Source organism: Nicotiana sylvestris, chromosome 1 (assembly GCF_000393655.2).
Source record: "Nicotiana sylvestris chromosome 1, ASM39365v2, whole genome shotgun sequence".
Lineage (NCBI taxonomy): Eukaryota > Viridiplantae > Streptophyta > Magnoliopsida > Solanales > Solanaceae > Nicotiana > Nicotiana sylvestris.
In genome coordinates, this window is record NC_091057.1 from 130931517 (window position 1) to 130953193 (window position 21677).

Consider the following 21677-nt stretch of genomic DNA (forward strand, 5'->3'; position numbering starts at 1 on the left):
GCAGAGAAAAACTTAAAACACTTTTCTGAGGATTTGGAAATAAATCTCCCCAAAGCTGCAATTCTTCCCGTTAATCTTTGGACTTCCTTTTTATTAGTAAGGATATCAGGGATTTCTTCTATTGCTTTGATCTGAGAAGGATTTACCTCAATACCACGGTTAGAAACAAGAAAACCCAAAAACTTACCTGATGCAACTCCAAATGCACATTTTTCTGGGTTGAGTTTCATATTAAATTTTCGCAAAATTTCAAATGTAACAGATAGATGAGAAATATGATCATGAGACTGCTGGGTTTTGACGAGCATATCGTCTATATATACCTCCATTGTTTTTCCTAAATATTCTTGGAACATTTTGGTAACCAACCTTTGATAGGTTGTCCCAGCATTTTTGAGACCAAAAGGCATTACTTTATAACAGTAAGTCCCCCTGTCTGTAATGAAAGAAGTTTTTTCTTCATCACTAGGGTCCATTTTAATTTGGTTGTACCCTGAATATGCATCTAAAAAACTTAGAAGTTCATGTCCTGCAGTTGCATCGATTAACTGATCTATATGTGGTAAAGGAAAAGAATCTTTTGGACAAGCTTTATTAAAATCTGTATAATCTACACAGACTCGCCACTTGCCATTTTTCTTAGGTACAACAACTGTGTTGGCTAACCAATTAGGGTACTTTACCTCGCGGATTGACCTAATTTTTAATAGCTTTTGGACCTCATCTTGAATCACCTGGTTTTTGAAAGCCCCTTGCTTTCTTTTCTTTTGCTTTATTGGTGTAAAGGATGGATCTTCGTTTAAATTGGCTCGCATACCTCGCATATCTGAGGTTAAATTGGCTCCAATGTAAACCTTCCGTTCAGGCCATTCGAATAATATCACAGCTTCGAGTTCTTCAATTGTTGTTTTGATATTTTCATTCTCTTCAGGTTCTTGAATTGTATCAGTTCTCGAGTCTAAATCTGTCTTTTCTTGTTCAACTGAGGTTTGATCCTTGAATCCTTCAACTGTTTCCTGTAATTGCTATTTTTCTTTATTTACAGTGCCCGTACCTGTTACAGCGTTGATACTCCTAGATATTTGTTGATCCCCACGAATTTGGCAAATTCCCCATGGTGATGGGAATTTAATAACTTGATGTGGAGTTGATGGGATAGCATCCATATCATGTATCCACGGTCTCCCCATGATCATATTGTAAGCCATTTCCATATCTACCACCTGAAATTTAGTTTCTTTAACAACACCTGTAGCAAAGGTTGTTAGAATTACCTCTCCTTTTGTTACCACACTTGAATTGTCGAAGCCTGACAAGGTATGCGCCTTGTGTATCATTTTGTCTTCAGCTTGCATTTCACGTAATACCCTTAGTAGTATAATATTTACGGAACTCCCTGGATCAATCAAAACTCGTTTTACATTAGTATCATGTACAAGTAAAGATATTACCAGTGCGTCATTATTTGGAGTTATCACTCCTTCGGTATCTGCATCATCGAATGAAATACTTTCATTTTCTAAAACCTGCCGTACCCGTTTCATGTGTGTAATTGTTACTTTAGAAACCTTGTTGGAGGCTGTATAGGTTATGCCGTGAATATCTTCTCCCCCGCTTATCACATTCACTGTTCTCTTGGGTGAATGAGGCTTTGGTGTCTCTTGCCTATTTTTCATATAGGCCTGTTTACCTTTTTCACTAAATAACTCAGTGAGGTACCCTTGCTTCAATAGATGGTCCACTTCACTCTGCAAGAATCTACATTCTGAAGTTTTGTGCTCGTGATCATTGTGGAATTCGCACCAATGATCTGGATTGCGTCTATTTGGATTTGAACGCATCTCTTTTGGCCACCGCACCTTATCTCTCAAACTTCTCAAAACAGCCACGAGCTTGGAGGTAGTGACATTAAAGTTATATCCGCCGAACCGTGCCTTTAAACTTCTGTCATCATCTCGTGACTCTTGTTTGTTCCGATCATTTATGAATTTCGATGAAGAACCAGAGTCCCTATTCCTCGATTTTTGATCATATTGCTGGCTATCTTGTTTTGACCGTGGGTCTTTTCCTACAGGTCCCGTATATGGATCGTATATGTTTTTACCTGATCTTTTTTCGGTTTCTGATCTTCTGGAACCACCCCTTTCTTCATGATGAAACTTAGGTACGGTATCTTCTTCAATTCGCAGCTTCGTACTATACCTGTTGTAAACATCATTCCACGTGGTTGCAGGGAATTCTCGAAGGCTTTCTTTGAGTCTTCTCGTGGCTTCAGAACTTTTGTCATTTAAATTACTTGCAAAAGCTATTGCAGCCCAGTTGTCAGGCACACGGGGTAGAGTCATTCTTTCACGCTGGATCTATCAACAAAATCTCTGAGCAACTCTGAATCTCCTTGTTTGATTTTGAAAATATCTTCCATTCTTTTCTCAACCTTTTGTGCTCCCGAATGTGCTTTAATAAAAGAATCTGCAAGCTCAGCAAAAGAATTTATAGAATTTTCAGATAAAAGAGAATACCAGGTTAATGCACCCTTGGTGAGTGTTTCTCCAAATTTCTTGACCAGTACTGATTCAATTTCTTGTTTGGTCAAGTCGTTGCCTTTTACGCCTGTTGTAAATGCAGTCACGTGGTCACGTGGGTCTGTAGTACCATCATATTTCGGGATGTCAGGCATTTTGAACTTTTTCGAAATTGGAAGGGGAGCAACACTTGGCTTCCAAGGTTGTTGCGAGTATTTGTCCATGTCAACTCCTTTTATTACAGGCGGAACTCCGGGGATTTGCTCAATACGTTCATTTTGTTCCTTAATCTGTTTCTGCAAGGTTAGTACTAAATTTTGCAAATAGGAATTATTTGAATTACCTGGTTCCCCTTTCTGTGGTTCACTGGTGGTTCCTCCATTTCTAGAATTAACAAGACCAGAACGGGGATTCTCCAATGTATTATTATTAGGAGTTGGTGTGGGTGGTGCAACAGGCAATCGACTAACTAGAGCCTGAAGAGCTTTGCCGACCTGTGCATCAATTAGCTTTTGTAAAACTTCATTTGTACCACCTTCAAAGTGTTCAGATTGTTCTTGTTGATCAGCACGAGATTCAGGAGTGCCTTCACGAGATTGACGTGGTGAATTTTGAGGGGAGGGAACCACTTCAATGTTATGTAAATCTCCTTGATTTTGATGGATTTGATTTTCAGGGTTTCCCAAAATGTTTTCATTATTATTGTTGGTGTTGTTGTTTGACATGGTGATAACAATGGACAAGATGTAGCTTAAAAGAAAAGATTATCAGATTCCCGGTAACGGAACCAATTTGTTTAACCAAAAATCTGAGTCTTTGGTCAAAGCTAGAAAGAAATTCGGGTTACTGATAATCAGGAGACGAAAATAAAATATTTTTGAGAATGATGGTAAAGCAGTAAATAGTTTTGTATTTCAGTAAGATCTCAATCGTATTTCGTGTCCTTACAGATGTTGAGTCTTTCCCCTTTTATAATTGATTCTAGGAGAAGATATAATGTCTTTGTCTTAATGAGGCAATTATGAGCAATAAATGATATTTAAAAGAAACGTTACATAATCATTTCTATTTAATTCAGATTCTCTAACGTATTTGACATTTAATGCTGTATTAGGATTCTTTTACGTCATTAGATTCGTATCTTCAACTTCTTCTGATCTTTAATCTTTAAACGACTCGAATAGGTACGAGACTCGTACCTATTTTAGTAACGGTCCACACCTATGTTGCTTTCTTTTCCCCCTATTTGTTGTCTCCCGTGTCTCTTGACTATTCATTGCGTTTTGACCTTTTGACCAATCCACGTGTCATGACACGTCATCTTCCATATTCAGACTCAGTTTTTTCCCAGTATAAGCACAAGGAGTGAGACTTTTTTTCCATATACGAAATGCTTTATAGTTTATTATTAGGTTTGCTTTTATTTAAACTCCAACCATCCACCAAAACAAAACGGCATTAAATATTAATAACAATTTAAGAATCGCATGGGTTACTTTGATTGTTTTTCAAATATAATTTAAATAATCTTAACTATAAAAATCAATTTATATCACTTGTATGAATGTTCCAAAATATACTTACTTTATTACTAAAAAAAGGTTAAGAACATGAAGACAATCCGCACTTGCTAACTTAAGGAATATGTGTGCTTGAATAGGCATATTGCATACATACTACAAATTAAAGTGAAAATACATTTTATATGCAAACATACATATGATTTGGTGCAACCAGAGCGGAAACTACCACCTATGTCCATTTATAAGTAGCTCATTATAAAAATTGGTCAATTCTTAAAATATTACTAATATTAGTCAAACATTACTAATATTAGCCAATTAGCTATTTGTAGCAAAACAAAAGGTTAATTTTTTTTTTTTTTTTGAGTGGGTATTATTAGAATTGATTGGATATATCTTTAGGAGCTTGAATCTCAGTTTTGGGATGATTTGGTGAAGTTTTGAGGTGTTCTGAATTGAAAATTCGAAGTAAAAACTGAACATGAAAAAAAAATGATATGTGTATCGCATATGTATCATATTTGTATCAATTGTGTATCACATGCATACATGTGTGTGAGATACATATTTGATACATGTGTCGCAAAAGAATTTTTTGAACTCGATTTAATTATGAATTTTGATAGAAAACGAGTCCAAATCACCTCCAATCTTCCTCAAATTTTGTATATTGACTTATCTATATGTTTTCAATGAATTTTAACTACACCCATTGAAAAGTTCCTCTTTTGCTTAGATTTTTGGAATATTGTATATTTTGTTTTTGTATTTCATATCACGCTTAAAAATATGGATTTTTGCATGTGATTCTTTGAGAGAAAGAACCTTATTTATTTGATTTTTTAATTTTTATATATGCTTGGCTAGTTTTGGTAAGCCTATAGATAATGGCTAGAGGTTGGTAAGTTGATACTTATTTGGGACATTTGTGTAAGTTTCTTGTAAGTTTTTGCTTCAATTTCGACTTTTACCATTGTTTTGGCTTTCGTGCAGCTTCATCTCTATATAAGGGGGCATTTGCATCTATACCTAATTTGCATCGACTTTTACCATTGTTTCAGACATACGGGCCTAAAGTAGCAAAAATTTATGTCTGAAGTTTGAAATTCAGAATGTTTTGCCTGAAGTGTAGTCTTATCAAAGCAAAACTTCAGATATTTTTGCCTGAAGTTTGGCCTGACTTACAAAGGCAATCACTCAAACTTCAGTTCATAGTACAATGGCAAACTTCAGTCCAATAAAACTACAACATGTTTTGGCTAAAGTTTCTATTTTGTAATTGTTGAACTTCAGCATTTTAGGAGTTGAAGTTTGTTTTGTAATTGCTAAACTTTAGCATTCTAGGAGCTGAAGATTATTTTATAATTATTGAACTTCAGCATTTTAGGGCTGAAAGTTTGTTTTATATTTGCTGAACTTCAGCATTCTAGGAGCTGAACTTTTTGTTTATATTTGTTGAATTTCAGCATTCTTAGAGCTGAAGTTCTAAGTCTACACACGGAAATGAGGAAGATAATCTTTCTCCAGAATAGATCATGATTAGCAGCGATTGATGCTGTTCATTTCAAAGATTAAAGAATGAAAAATATTTTCGACATAAAAACAAGTTACTACAAATAAATTAGAACCAAAACGAGATACCTGAGCCTATATCTAACCCAAGGCTATTCATAAGCCCATTTGTATATTCTCAATGTCTCAGCTTCAAAATACTTCTCACCAATGTGCTTGTAAAGCTAAAATATCTAAGAGGTTAAATTATTGTGAATAAGACCAAACTAAACATAATGGGACAAGCAGATATATATCTGAATCATCAGGCTAGAACGCATAACAATATCTCAAGCTTCATCATTCAGAAAACGAAAGAGGAGAAAGAGACCTGAAGTTGTTTAAAAAGTTGGTACAAGTTAAAACTTTTATAAAAGTGGGTATAGGTTAAATGAGCGCGACCAAATAGAGAAGCCCGTACAATTTTTACCTATATAAGAGCCTGTTTAACCAAGTTTTTAGGAGGTTAAATGTACTTTTTTTATTAAAAAAAGTATTTTTTTTAAACATTTAAGGTGTTTGGCCAAATGAAGCAGAAGTAGTTTTTCTGCTTTTGCGGAGAAGCTAGAATTTCTAGCTTCTTCCAAGAAGCAGAAGCAGAAAATTAATTTATTCAAGACAAAAATAACCTTACAATAAATTTATATTTTTTAAATTATCCCTCATTAATTTAATATTTTTCTTTTCCTTTTCCTTTTTCTTTTTATTTCTACTATACATTTCTTCAGTTTTTATTTTAGTCATATTTTTATTCTCTTTCTCTTATTCCTACGAGTAGATTTTAAATTTATACTGAATGATGTATTTTGATATATTTAAATTATCATGTAAATAATAAGTAATACCAAACACTCAATGTTATTGCTTTGGAATAACCATATTTTATATTGATTGGAATTTTTAATTTATATTTTTACTTTACCTTTTATATTTTAATTAAATTGTTTATAATAAATGTTTAAATTTATCTTTCTTTTCTAAACTAATCGCAAATTGAACCTTTATTGTCCTTTTTCATAATTTGATTCGTAAAAGTGTTTTTTTAAAAGATTGGCCAAACACAATAAGCTTGCAATAGCACTACTCAAACAAATTAGCCAAACATAAACTGCTATTTTGCAAAAGTACTTTTGAATAAGCATTTTTTGGCTGGCCAAACGGACTCTAAGGACCCGTTTGACCATACATTTTGCCAAAATAAACTTGGGTTTTATTTGGCAAACACATGTTTGACCATAGATTTTGCCTATATTTTGGCAAAATCCCAAATCCCAAAACCAGCTCAATAGCTGATTTTGGGCCAAAATCTTTACAAACACTAATAATATACATGTTTTTCCAAAATAAATTTGGAAAATATATTTTGAAAACGTATGTCCAAACACATTTTTATCTTCAAACCAAACTTCACCCAAATCAAATTCTTCAAAATAAATTTAGGAATCTATGGCCAAACGCTAGCTAAGTATATATGTATAACCAGATTCACTATGAAAAATCTAGAGACTAAAATGCTGAACCATCGGGTTTTGAATTTTGGGAAAATTTCGTACAAAACACGTTTGCCGTGCTGAGTATCTACTGCCGCAATAGCAGAGGTTCTATATTGAATTTGGTTGCAGTAATCCTAGATTTGCCATTGTCCATCGAGTCCTCTGGTGTTTTGATTTTTTCAGAAAAATCAAAGTTTCCTATTCACATTTAATGTGCGTCAATAGCTTACTACTATTGTTTAAGTAATATTTTTTTCAACATGAAGCGTCTTGTTATTTCACGAGCTACTTGGTTTGTGTTGTATATGACATTATAGTTCCAAGAAACCGAAAAAAAAAAAATCAACTTTTGACTTTTGTTTGACTAAAAATCAAAGGGAAGCACTTCACTGCGTGAGAAGGATATAACTACTAATATATCAACAAGCTTTCTTTATCCAAACTATTTGGGGCGGGTCAATGCTCCAAATAGTCCGAAACTGCAGGACCCATAATCACAGGCCAATGAAAATCCAAAAAAGTTTTTTTTTAATTGCAGGAAATTACAAGAATGCAACAAAAGTATTCTAATTTGGGGATCATGACTTGGGCACTTATGAAGAGTTCACAAATTCATATTGTGCTTGGAATTGTTGAATGAATGAATCAAAAGTAAACATCATCTAAGCTTCAGACATAATGCAATCAATTGCCCGTTTGCAAATGCCAGTCATTGTAGCCTCTGGTCCATAAACCTGCAATTCGAAATCAACACCAATTATACTCATCTCTTACTTTCCTCCTATCCTATCTGAAAATTTGAAGTAGGCACATACTGCATTTACAGTACAGGTAAAGGCACCTGTGCACGTTCATAAATTATACGGATCACAGATCCTATACCATTATCAGCGCAATTAGTTGACATTCCTATATTCAAACTGGAAACCTGTTGTAGTCTAGATGTCCAACCCCAAACTTCAGAAAAAATGAGTGAGTGGTTGGGAAGATTCTATAAGGAAAATAGAATCCCTAGAATCAAATAAAGGCAAATTCAGATGACAGCACAGATGCAGATTTATATCCCTTTCTTTTGTCTAATAAGGTTAATGAGCTTTAATCCTCAAATTTCAGTGACACAAAAAAATTTCTCGAACATCCATTTTCAGGACCTTCTGATGGGTCGAAATAATGAGCAACAAGCGCCAAAGACTTGATTCTTTAGTCATTTAATTTTTATTACAAGCACAAGATTTTATCTCGAACTTCCACCTTAATGTTGCAGTGTTCCATTGTTAGTTTTCCGGTAGATGACAAATTTTTGTGAGGCGCATTAAAATTTGTTAAAAGGATTATGTGCTATAATCTAAATTCAGGGACTGTTGTAGTAACCCTATAATAAAGGAGGGAAAAAATATTTTGGCCAACAAAGACTGATTTTATACCTCAAGGGGAACTCCAAGTTCCTCTCCCAGGGCACGCATTTTGGCTAGTCCAGTCTGATAATTTGGACCACCTCTTCGTACATAGATGTGCATTCTAGCTGCCTTTAGCTTGGCTTCCTGTTCAGTTTAAAAGGAAAATATAGTTTTACTGCCTTTTATCTATAGGAAAACTAAACAACCTGCAGTCTAAATGGTAATGCACAGCCAACCTTCTCCCTGAGAGCCCGAATAATCCCATTGAAAGTAGCAGCAACGTCGGTGAAGTTAGCAATACCACCTCCAACAATGAGAGCTCTCTTACGGCCATCAGGATTTGCAGTAGCACACTACAAAAGCATCAAAGTGGACACTGGTTAAGTTAAAATAGGATGAACACCACATGGGCATGTTGACCAGGAGAGAGAGAGCAGTCAAGTTCATACATCTAGAACCACTCGAGCATATTGCAGAACCTCCTCTTCATTTGGAGCCCCACTATACTCGGCATAGTTACCAAGCTCAGAGGCATAGCCTAAATCCCCTACCTGATTAAGATATCAAAAACAGAGTATATAAACAGAGAACTATCAGAATTGACATTGCATGCAAGAGGAATAATGACAAGAGAGATAATGCTTCCTCGCATCAAGGTGTTGCACCATAAGTTCTGAATATACTTACTGTATCAGCATATATAACGCTTGCACCACCTCCAGCCACCATTGTCCAGATACGGCCTTTTGGGTTCAAAACTGTGAATTTTAAGGAGGCACTAGTCTGCAAGATGTCAAGATAAAACATAACTAACGGAAAGACAGCAGATATTATGCTCCAATTCCATAAGAGCAAGTATCATTAGAAAGGCAGAAAGCTTAAATTTACCAAAAAGCATGATAGTCAAGTAGTTCAAATACTGTATAACAATGGGGATCAAACCATATCTAATGTTTTTTAATAGCTTGTACAGTCAATGTCCACATATTAACAAATTTACAGGCGGGCAGGGATGATAGACTGCCGCCAAGGTTTAAGAATAGATCTTTTCTACCTTCATAAACATTCAAGACAGAAAATTTTAAAACAGGATCTCATAAAATCAGAACCCTACCCACCCCCAGCACGCAAGTCCATATAGTGCCATGCCCTCAGCACAGAATAAATGTTGAATAACGGAAAAGTATCACATATAAACCATCCAACATCGCTAAGGACACAACTTTCTTGGATTATAATGGAGTCTTGCTCCAGTAGTTCAGTGTCCAGAATAGGTTCACGACAGTAAATCCGAGATAATGTTTTTCTCTAACAAAATCATTTGGACAAGAATATACAAGTCAATCTGATAACTCTGGCCTCAGAACACCATTGGATGAAGACGAATAATTGAACTTACTTTCTCATCCAAAGAGTGAATGAAGCTTTCAGTAGGGCTCAAAACTCGTCCAAAGGGCAGAGGAAACTCAATACTTCCCCACCTGAAAAGTCATAGAGAGATGAGACACTGTTATATAAATCTGGAATTACAAAGATTACCATTTTTCTTCTTCTAGACACCTTCCTAAGAGGGGGAAAAAGTAATACAGGAATAGGCACTTCAACATGCGGAAAGCTAGTGAAAACACATACTTCTTAAAATTTTTGAAGGCCGCTGTGTCGTCCAACTCTCCCCTCATATCCAATGGGTATGGATCCCCATTTACAAGCGTAAAAGGGTTCATCTCTATGAAACTAAAATCGAGATCTGGGGAATATCAATGACAAAGAAACAATGTTGTATAATCAATGAGATAAAATTAGAGAATAATGATGTCAAAAAAAACTATTTCAATATAATGAGAAAACTAGCTATCAAGAACAGGTCTAGTTTAACATAAACCAAAAGGAACTTTAATTTCCTCTTCATCTGCTTATAACAATAAACAAACTTATGTTTTCCTCATAAAGTCAGTGGCACTTATCTAAAACATAGCACCAAAAGATAAAAGAAAGAGAAAAGTAGAACACAAATGCATGTAAGAAACATCTAATCATCGTAAAGCATGGCATACCTTGAAACACATTAAAAACACCCATTAGGAAATTGCCAATCGTTCCCCGTACCTGAGTCAGCCAGAAACTTAGCTCAAGTATCATGAAGGTAGATGATATGTTAGTAGTCAAATGCTTTAATCTTTGAAGTCAAAATACTTATTAGTACAGAAGTGATAGTCCAGCAATAAGTAGACCAATATATAAACAATTCCCTCACAGAATGAATATTGGAAATGATAGATACACAATAATATAACCTATAATAACTATCCTCAAGAATTACCATCAATGCACAATACAATAGCAAGCTTTCTAAGGGTTGTTATCGACGACCTTGCGTTTTAGAAAACCTTTCTCCCTATTACAACCAGACTCATGTTGGCTTAATCGAGACCAGTGACTAATTCTAAAAGGAAGATAAAACAAAAGTCAATTAAAATTTTAGATCACCTCCAAGGGCAGAGTAGCAATCAGTGGAGCACACGCCTCTAGGGTCATAGGTTTTTCTGTTGGAAGGAATATTGTCTTGACCTGTATATTATAGAAATAAATAAAATCTGGTCGTTACATTTTTTTAAAAAACTAACAAATAGTAGTTGTTAGACGAGCAAAAAGAGTAAACTTTCGGTATCAACTAACCTTGTCCCAGTTCTCTTCAATCTCAATGCCTCCACATTCTGAAAAGCTAATAGTGCACCCCAACCTTTCAGAGACTATGGAAAGGTAATATTCTTGGTCATGGGGAACAAATGGTTCAACAATAAATGTTGTTATAGGTGCCTTGCAGCCACCCATTTCAACCTAGAAATGAATTAACGTGTGAGATGACTATAACACAATAAGAAGCAGTAACAGATTTTAAAACACTTAAAACCTCAGCTCACCTCCACCCCAAGTCGTGCTTTGACAAACTCGGCAACTGCTGCTAGATCCAGATTTAATGCGACCAAGCCACTCTTTCCACGCTTCCCAAACAGCATGTCTGGTTTTACAACCAACTTTGTCGATGAGAGCCATGGTTCTTTGTTTGTTAACTCAGTAAAATCTGTAGATTCTGTCACCTATCAAAAACCAAATAATTCTGCATGAGAACTCTAGCTAGGAAAATGATCTGGGATATGATGTTAAAAAAAAATTAAAAAAAAAAAAAAAGAAAAAAAAAGAAAGAAGCGTTGTACATCTAGAACGCAAAGGGATTCATCACGAATCTAAAAATTTCTGTTGTTGGGAAGATGATTGATACAAATGAAAATTGCAAAATCCAATTCACATAGTATATTATCTTCTACAGTAATGAACTTTCAACTTCTGCAGCTGTATCAGATGTACTTTGCAAGATAAAGAGCTATTTCATTATGAAGAAAAATGTTTTGTTGGATAGTGGCAAAGGACAATGACCCAGAAGAGAACTTCACAAACACAATCTGTTGATCATAACGACGAGTAAATAATTAAACTTTTAACGGTCGGAAAGCAGATTCGAGCTTAACTGATCATACAACAAGAAAAAGAAAAGACGCACAGATCAAACCCCATTTGCAAAAACCAATAAAGAAACTAATCACCGAAATTTACATTACAATTCGACAGTAAGAAGATCAATAACATAGTATAGGAATAGTAAAAAAGAAAAAGAGAGTTACTTGAGCAGAGCAGATCTGAAGATCGATGCCAGCAAGGCGTTTCAAATGCTCCTTGAGAAGCCTCTTGGAATCATACTCTCTGATCTTCTTCCTTGCCATGTTCCCTTTCTTTACAATTCAAACGTAGGATTACAATAGATAGCTCTAGAAAAAATACAAACACCTGGTGGGTATATAACTGAGTGGAAAAATAAAAGGATCTGAAATAAATTAGCTTAAGGGACAAGAATGAATTGGGTGTGTTTCACCAAACTAACAACAACTGGTGAGTGAAGGCTTAAGCAGAGAGAGAGAGAGAGAGAGAGAGAGGAGAAGAATGAAATGAGGTGTGGGGACTAATGAGTAGGTAGTTGGGCGTGTTTAACAATGAACAATAATGCTGCTTAATTCTATGATATGATTCCTGATAATGTTCTTGTTGCCCCCCGCAACTTTGTTTATTTCTACATGTGTCCTTTAATTTGTTGAATCCTGCATTATCTCATTTAAACATTATGTTTAACTTCACTAGCCAAAGTGTAAAAAAGATCTTTGGCAAGGAGCATCGGTAAGACTTCAACATACTCCGTCCGGTCCAAAATAAATGATTTTTTAGTTATTTTCACACAAATTAAAAAAATTAACTTTTAATATTAATTAGTAATAAAATTGACCATATTAACCTTTACTATCTCTTCACATAAATACTCCTAACACATATTCCAACATTATTTACTCCAAGGGCAATGTAGGAAAAAAATAATTAATTCATTCTTGAAATTTGAAAAAATCACTTATTTTGGACCACAAAAAAAAACAAAAAATCACTTATTTTGGACCGGAGGGAGTAGTTACCAGCACGTGATATTTTTATTTAGTCACTATTAGTCCACAATAAGTGACCAATTTGCTTTGGGCACACCCATTAAGGAAATACTAAAATCTAGAAAAAAATAGTTAATGTGATTAAACTACCCTTAGTTAAATATTACGGCATAATTTAATGTGAGGAGTAACAACTTGTTTGGATGGTTGTTTCCCATTGTATCGTATTGTATTGTTATCCCAAAATAATGTTTGTTTTGATTGTTTTATTAAAATTGGTTGTATTGTATTGTTAAATCCATTGTTTCAGAACAATGAAAAGTCCCTTTTTTGAAACAACCGATTTGGTGAGGTGGGATTGTTTCCTATTTTTCTTTCCAACTATGCCCTAACTTGTTACTCCACAATTCTATTTTACCCTTTACCTTTTTTCTATTTTAACTCCAAATCTTCAGCCTATAACCTACTCTTTTTTTTCAGAACTTATGCCGCAAACGTTAAAGATGTTTTGGTGCCTTCTGTTTTTATTTTTCTCCTAATTTACTTTTAGCTCAATTCTAATTAGTTGTGCTCCTTTATTTTGCCTTCTTCTGTCTCACTCCTCTGTTTTCTTAAGGTGTTTTGCCTTCTTTTGTTTTGTTTCTTTAAATTATTTTTATGCATAATTTTTGATAAATTTAATATTTAAACAATTAAGGGTATTTTAGTAAACTTATCAGTTACAGTACAGTACGATACAGTCAAACCAAACAGCAGAATGTTATTTAACAATAACAAATAATACAATCTATCCAACACATTGTATTCATAAAACGATATGATACAATACGATACAGTACAATATAATACATTATAAAACGATGGGGAACAATGATCCAAACAGAGTGTAAAAAGTTTTTTAGGGATATGTACATAAAGGGTAATTTTGGAAAATAAATTGAATTTTTTCTTGATTATATAAATGGACACTTATTTTGGGTCAAAATAAAAAAAAAAAATTGGTCACTTATTGTGGACCGAAGGAATTAAGTGATAAGAATGCATAATAATAATACTATATATTATTTATTGATTTGTAAATACTATCCATAAATAAATATTTACCTTTATTGGGTATGAGCTTCTGGCTTATTGCGCAACGCCTTCCTACCTTTTTTTGACGTCACAATTCACGGACGGGGGGGGGGGGGGGGATTAAACAATTCAGTACTTTTACGACATGTTGTGTCTTTACCTAAACAATTATCACTTAACTATAGTTGATTATTGTATCTTCTTACCTCAATTTTATCACTAATTATGTAAAGTAATTTAATTCGACGTAAACACGCCAAATGAATAAATTTATCATATGATATAATGGTTCCTGAAATACATGGACGTTACAGACATTATTTGAAATCACAATCCTGTTTCTGGATAAATTAATAATTAAATTATTTTTACTATCAAAAACTTTCGGAGTTCAATGATTCCTAATTACTCAAAGAGAGAATCAAAATCTTTTGCACCTAACACTAAACGAAACAGAAATGAACCACAATCTCATGTGTCAAGATTCACAATCAATATGGATCTCATATAAGTTGGTTTGTCTACCGATTCATTTACTTAGAGTTAGATGAGAGATGGATCATATTGAAAGTGATTTTACTTTAAGTTTCTGATTAGATTTATTCTTAAAAAAAATTAAATTTGGAGTGAATTAATTTTCTTTTTTCACGAATGAGAACCAAATTAATTAGATCAAAGCATGTCAGACAAAAGCATAACCAACCTAATCCTTGATCTGAAGAAATTAATCGAAAAATTGGTTCCAAAAGGACAAAATATGACGTGGATTTTCTCTCTTAGTCAGCGTGATATTATATGATGTGGGTGACCACCCAGACCTTCATGAGGTTTAAGTGCTTTAACAATTATCATAAAGAGCACAACTAATGCTACAATGTGATAAGAATGAGTTTTCAATTTTCATCCTACTAATAAGTTGATATCATTCAATTCTTAAAGATATTTTGTTTTGCTTATAACTTCTGCTACTTCTCGGCCATCTCAGTTTAAAAGCAATGTTTTAAAATGAGAAGATGAAACAGGGAGTCGACTCACGGAGAGACAATTAAGTGTTAGAAGGCTAATGTCTCACTGCCAAAATGGTTAAAAGAAAATATTATCTACTCATATAATCTATTAATAAATGGATTAGATAATGAATTTTTTAAAAACGGGTCAAATATGGATAAGAATTATATTATTCACTTAAAAATAGTTAATTAAATGGATAACTAATGTGTTTAACTTTTACATTTGTAAAGTCTCAAATTTGGGGTTATTCAAGTTTGGGAGACTAGAAATTCTCCCAAAAGTGATCATATTCAACAAGCCGTGGATAATATGGATATCCATATTATTCGCCGGAAAACTCGTTTTTTATCCGTCTCAGATATGGGTCAGATCAAATAATTTATCCGGATTTTTATCTTCAAAATTACCTATTTTGACCCGCTCATATCCGATCCGACCTGCATGTTTGCCACCCTTAGTTGAGACACATATCACATTCACACTTTATATCTTGCAATATTCACTTTATATCACTACTAGAAATTACAATTATGACAACCCTTCGAAAACCATCACAATAGATATGCTAACCGCCCCTATAGGGCTATTGGGACCGATTTGGACGCGTTCCGGGATTCAGCGTTACAATAGGTCTATTGGAACGGTTATTTGCAAAGGTTTGAAAATCGTCTTCATAGATAGAGATATTGTAACGGTTTGGACTGCTACCATTGTTCTCTCTATAGGAACAGTTTTTCTTTTCTGTTGGGACGGTTATAAACCGTCCTGGTAAAATAATACAACTGATTTTTTAAGTCTATTGCAACGGTTTTGCATGATATATTGCAACGATTTTTATGATATATTGGAACAATTATCAGTACCCTATTGCAACGAATATTGTGACATATAGGAAAGGTTATTGGGGTTGTTCTTATTATTTGCTAGGTCTATTGGAACGGTTATATTCTCTATTGCAACAAATTATAATTTCTGATATTTATGGAAGCAAAATAAGAAATATTTTCCTATTCTATAAAATTGTTTACACCACCATATTCAACTAGCATTATCCATGTACAAAACAAAATGTGGATACATTGTTTGGTCAACAATTCAAAAGTCAAAATAGACAAGTTTGCATGCAAAAAGTTCTAAACTAAAATATCCTTAAACATAATAATAGAAAGTCTAACAACGATCAACAACACTCAAGTAAGATCTTTGTCATTGCTTTCATCCGGAATTGCTGCACTTACAAAAGACAATGAGAAATAATTTTAAAAAAATATTTAGGATAATTGAGTCATAAAATACTTAAAGCAGCTTCAAGCACAAATTCAGTTGATAAGCAATGCAAGAAACATAGAATCTCAAATGATGATGCCTCCAGTACTGTCTACTCTAGGATTAATGCAACCACATATTCAGATGCCTTTACTAGCATGGGTGTCAATCTTGGCATTTCACCATTAATGCTTAACAATATGACTGCTAATAATTGAATCACAAAGTAATTGAATGACCAATTTGATAACTCGAAAATTTTCACTCTCTAAATTCTTAAATTTTTCGGCAAAGTTTCCTTTGTAAATATGACTATCGCAAAATTTTCAACCCGCTCAAAACATCATTTGTAAATACAACTATGCAGAACCTACTACGACTGACAACTACTGAACCAAAACAACATCACCTAAACAATATTATGTTTGACAACTATTGAACCAAAACAACAGCAGAATATGCTATTACGAAAAACAACATTATACCCAACAACTGAACATACTATGGCTTAGGAACAAGCAAAGTCTCTCAACTTTCGCTTTCTCTCTTAATTTTCTTACTCGTTTTATTTCTTAGCAAAAGAACAACCCCACCTTTACTAGCCAACTCAAAATCTATGTAGCAATCACCTAACCAATATTTTCTAAACATGTCCTTTTGAAAATCGTTAAAGCCACTCAATTACTTCACGATCTCATGTAACAGGAATGAATTCACAAAATCAGTATTTATAAAAGAGAAGAGGAAAGCAAAGAGACAATGGTTTTGGTGACATAACATAAGGCCCTGCAAAACCAAAAAGAAGACTCCCCAATAAGGATTTATACAAGTTTAGAAGAACGGTGAATCAACTATGTTCAAGGCAGTTGACAAATTCAACCACATCACAAACATCAGATGACCACCAACATTCGCATATATATATATATATATATATATATATATATGGATCAAGACCCTAATTTGTTTTATCAACTTTAGGGATTTTATTTCATGCAATATTAAATCAGTACTTTTTCATTTTAAATAAGCAATATTAATACCTGGAATGAGTTGGCCTTATTTGTTGCTATCGGTAGATGGACAACGGATTGGTTGCAAAGTTGGTTGTTGTGCAGAAGAAGCTTCCCCTGGAGAATTATCACCCAATGTCGCTAGAATAATGTTAGCATCAATATCAATTCCTGAATGTTGAGGTCGTGCAAGGACATCTACAACATCTTCTTGACGGATAATTGTCTTTTGTTCCTCAATTTTTTCCTCCATTCTTTGTATCTTCTCCTCCATTTTTTGTAGATAATTTGTAGTATTTGAAGATGATTCAAAACATCCTACTTTCTCTCTCAAAGAAGTTCTTATAGCCCCTCGTCCATACAATCTCAGACGTCCCGGATGTTCAGGTCCCATGACAGATACAAATGCATATACGGACTCATTGCCATTTTCGTTTTGATATGCTTCAATTTCCTCTATTGCAGCCTTCAAAGAAAATTCAAACAATCAGAACAAGTAAATAAAAAGTAAACTAATAAAAACAAATAATTGATCTCGATATAACTTCAGTTAAGTATAATTCGCACAATTTTACTAGTTGTATCTTCATCCGAGCACTTGTATGATCGCCCATCTTTTCTTTTTCTTGTAGCTACAAAGACTTCCTTTGCTGATAAAGGATCCAAAGTTTCCTTATCATTTTCCTAGTTACATGAAAGTAAGTTAGCATTCCTGGTGATCTACCACATATACATATACACATGCTCATTATCTAAATGAACGAACAGTTAACGAATAAGACATGAATACTCAAAACAACTATGAGCTTAGATTTCCCAACAAGTAAAGTTGAGTTGGCAAGTATTAAGATCCAAACTGCTGTTACAAGGAAACACCCAAGGTTCTAAATGATGGTAATACATATTGATATCAAACGAGATACAAATGACACCTAATGCAAATGAGAGAATGGCCAGTGAACATTAAAGGAAACAAGCAAAGGTGAGATAGCAGATGTGTTACACTTTAAATGGACTCTGTGATACACAAATCATGAGCTAAAACATTGTTTTCTAGCATAGAAACAGCTTCTGCAAGAGCTAATTATCCCAAATTTTCCACATCTCAAACACTGTAATTGTAGTTTCTCAACCGAAGTTTCTATCTCCAAGCTGTCTATGGCTATGTATTAACTGAATAAGACTTCTTCCAGTAGTTCATCCTATGTATATCTTAGTGTCGAGATTCATAGTTTTATTGATAGAAAAGAAAAATATTGACTTAGTTGAATTTCTATAGCTGACTGGAAATTGGCCTAGCTCAAGCACATCATTTTCACCAGGTAGTGAAATGTTAGATACGTACTTCCAGTTTTACGAAATACAACACTCCACATAATTGGAACATATAATAACGTAGTGGTATCACAATAACATAATTTGAATGTGTTAGCCAATGGTGCCAAAATAGTAAAACCCTATTTGACAACTAAGGATTGTAACAGAGCTAAAAGAAGTAGTAAAACATGAGTCCAACGAGATAACTCATAATTAAAAGAGCTCGTGCTACTACAGACATAAGACCTTTCTTTACTCGGGCAGTACAAATAAGTGACTCGTAGTATCATGGGATGTGCAGTAATGACGTTAGTGTCAACAATCAAATTAAGGATTTTTAGAGCATTTGTGCAATATATCAAATAGGAAATAGACTGGACTAGATTTCAATTATAACCTTGGTCGACCATGGGATGACTCTTCTATTAAATAGAAATTACTAAGAGTTTGTGCCTCATTTAATCAGTCACAACTTGAAACTAATCAAGTGATTATCTTACAAAAATTAAATGAAAAATAACCAATTCTTAACTTAAAGTTGGGAGTAAAAGAATACATGAACTTCCCCTCTTAGCATAGAAAAGATTAGCAAAGGAGCATATTTAATTAATTGATCATCGAATGATGTTAGTCAAATACCGTGAGCAAAAACTATATTTTCTGGATGAGGAACCAAACATACAAATATCCAAGATAACACGTAGTTCAAGATAAATAACCTAGGACCTTCTATGCTAGTCTCTAATTACAGACATGAGGCAAGTCGATGATAAAAGGGTGAGAAAGCGGTCCGGCCATCTCAGTAGAGCACTCTCTCGATGTGTTTTGGGGGTTCACGTATTATTTCCAATTTTGAAGATGCTCGAGGGAACCCCATCAACTCCTCTAATATCTTCAAGTATTCGCTTTCATGAATAGCATTTTTCGATAAACTTTACTCCATGCATTCCCACGTATAATACAGAATAACGATTTTCAGAATAACGAACAAGACAACGAACATCGAACATTGATAGCAAACATCAAATCTCATGGTTTCTAACACAAAATCAAAACCTAACAAATAAATCCCCCAATTTCGCAAACTAAAAATCATAAAATATATCGCATAATACAAGCAAAACAGAAGCAAAATAATGGGTTTATCAGAAATATTATCAAAAAAAGAAAATAGAAGGAGCAATGAAATAATTTTTCAGACTAGGGAAGAAGAAAGCAAAATCGAACAGTAACAGCAAACATCGAACAGGTAAAAACCCGAAAGCCTACCTCGGAGATTGTGGTATGTTAGCCAATAATGATCGTCCTTCACCGGAGTGGTCAACAAAGTTCGTCGGTGTGTTCTAGGTTGATGAACAGAGAGAGGGGTGTTTGAGATTTTAGGAGAATCGTTGTCTGAGAGTGAAGTCGATGTCTTCTAGGTTAGTTTTGTGTTTTAGAGTTATTAAAATATTAGTGGGGTCCATTATTTTGTTTTTTAATAAATACCTGGGAGGAAAAGTAAGGAGGAAAAATTAAACCATCCCGATAGCTTTTTATTTCACAAAACAGTTCCCACGAATAACTTTATTGTATCGCATATCAAAACCGTCTCCACATCTATACTTATGGTGACAGTTAATACGCTATTGGAACGGTTATTGTTCAGAAGTATGACAAAAGCTTTTTGACTCTATTGAGACGGTTGAAACCGTTCCAAAATATGATCTATTGTAACAGTTACAAAATCATTGCCCAAAAGTCATTCCAATAAATTCGTTTTCAAGTAGTGTTAATACGCTTTAAAGATCAATGACTACGGATGGCTATGATAAGGGTTTTGCTAGAATAAACAATAATGACTTTTTTTTTATAGGGCGATTTTGACTAAGAAAATATAAATGTTGAAGAGAATCCCAATCCTTGTATACCATCATTAGTATTTACTGTGAGAAAATATTATTTGACCAAAAAGGTGTTAAACATTTTAGTTAAACTAATTAATGATGAGATATAGGATGAATCTTAGTTAAGAATAATAAATTTAGGATCAAATGTGTTAAGGAATCGATGTGGTGAACAACGTTTGATAGAGTTAAATAGCACGTTTATTCAATGAATACTAGTAAATGTGGTAACATAAATATGTAATAAATGTAGAGGATGTCAATGAATGTAATAAGAAGGAATCTACCACCCAATTATTATACGATTTGGATGATTCCTTCTCTTGACATCAACGTGGAAAGAAGGAAAATGAAGATGGTTATGGAATCTTCGGATCTTCTGGATAAAGACCAAGTAACATGTTGTTATACCTCGCAGTATTATATTCCGATGATGTTATACCCCGCAGTAATATATTACGATGATGTTACACCCCGCAGTATTATATCGATGTTATGCTCTACAGTATTACATTACGATGATGTTACGCTCCGCAGTATTATATTACGATGATGTTACATCATTTATTATTATACGTGAAATTGTCGTAAGATAATTGACCTTAGTTCAAGGACAAGATTATTTGGATATTATAAGCATTCTGCTATTTCAAACAAGTGATGAGGAAATTCGTGAAGGTGAGAGGGTAAGTAAATTGGAGAAAAAGAATTTTCATCAAAGTTAAATATTTTGGGATAAAATACGGCCCGAGCTAAAATACCCGATATTTATGGACTAGTACCTGTAGACATGTAATTTTTTACCCTCCCCAAAATTTTTCTTATTTTAGCACGTAAATACTTAATTTAGGCCTAATATAGCTATTTCAACTAATTTTTACTCTTTTACTTTATTATATTACAAGAAAATGAAAATTACAAAAAAAAATAGTTTCATTGATATTTTGTAGTCATTTTTTAATCTTGAAAAATACCCAAAAATAGTTTTGTTTTAACTGTTAGTCTTGTTTTAATAGTTATTTTTCTTACGTATTGTGAGCACGTGATTTTTGCCTTACGAAAACTACTCCAAAATAAATCAAAAAATAAAATAAATTTCTTTTACTGTGTAATTCTTGAATTTGCGTGGTGTTAAATATT

General features: G+C 33.8%; 1 protein-coding gene and 1 long non-coding RNA gene across 2 annotated transcripts; both read right to left on the reverse strand.

The window, feature by feature from the left end:
• Positions 1–7594: 7594 nt before the first annotated feature.
• Positions 7595–12534, reverse strand: LOC104224302 (ATP-citrate synthase alpha chain protein 2). The gene is made up of 12 exons (XM_009775926.2): positions 12167–12534; positions 11408–11584; positions 11163–11324; positions 10974–11054; positions 10541–10592; positions 10119–10233; positions 9886–9967; positions 9174–9269; positions 8936–9037; positions 8723–8839; positions 8514–8630; positions 7595–7823 (listed from the first exon to the last, which is right to left on the reverse strand). The coding sequence occupies exons 1-12, from the start codon at positions 12263–12265 to the stop codon at positions 7752–7754; spliced, it is 1272 nt and encodes a 423-aa protein (XP_009774228.1). The 5' UTR covers positions 12266–12534; the 3' UTR covers positions 7595–7751.
• Positions 12535–17762: 5228 nt separating this feature from the next.
• On the reverse strand, positions 17763–20049 carry LOC104224310 (uncharacterized). The gene is made up of 3 exons (XR_710322.2): positions 19921–20049; positions 17902–18018; positions 17763–17800 (listed from the first exon to the last, which is right to left on the reverse strand). It is a non-coding gene; the product is annotated as an uncharacterized lncRNA (long non-coding RNA).
• Between the last annotated feature and the right edge of the window lie 1628 nt (positions 20050–21677).

Excerpts from the sequence above, each read along its gene's own strand:
- LOC104224302 (XM_009775926.2), bottom strand. The coding sequence starts at position 12,265 with ATGGCAAGGAAGAAGATCAGAGAGTATGATTCCAAGAGGCTTCTCAAG. Across the intron at positions 11,055-11,162 it reads TTGAAGAGAACTGGGACAAG|GTCAAGACAATATTCCTTCC; the intron begins GTTAGTTGATAC and ends TATAATATACAG. Across the intron at positions 9,038-9,173 it reads GCGTTATATATGCTGATACA|GTAGGGGATTTAGGCTATGC; the intron begins GTAAGTATATTC and ends TATCTTAATCAG.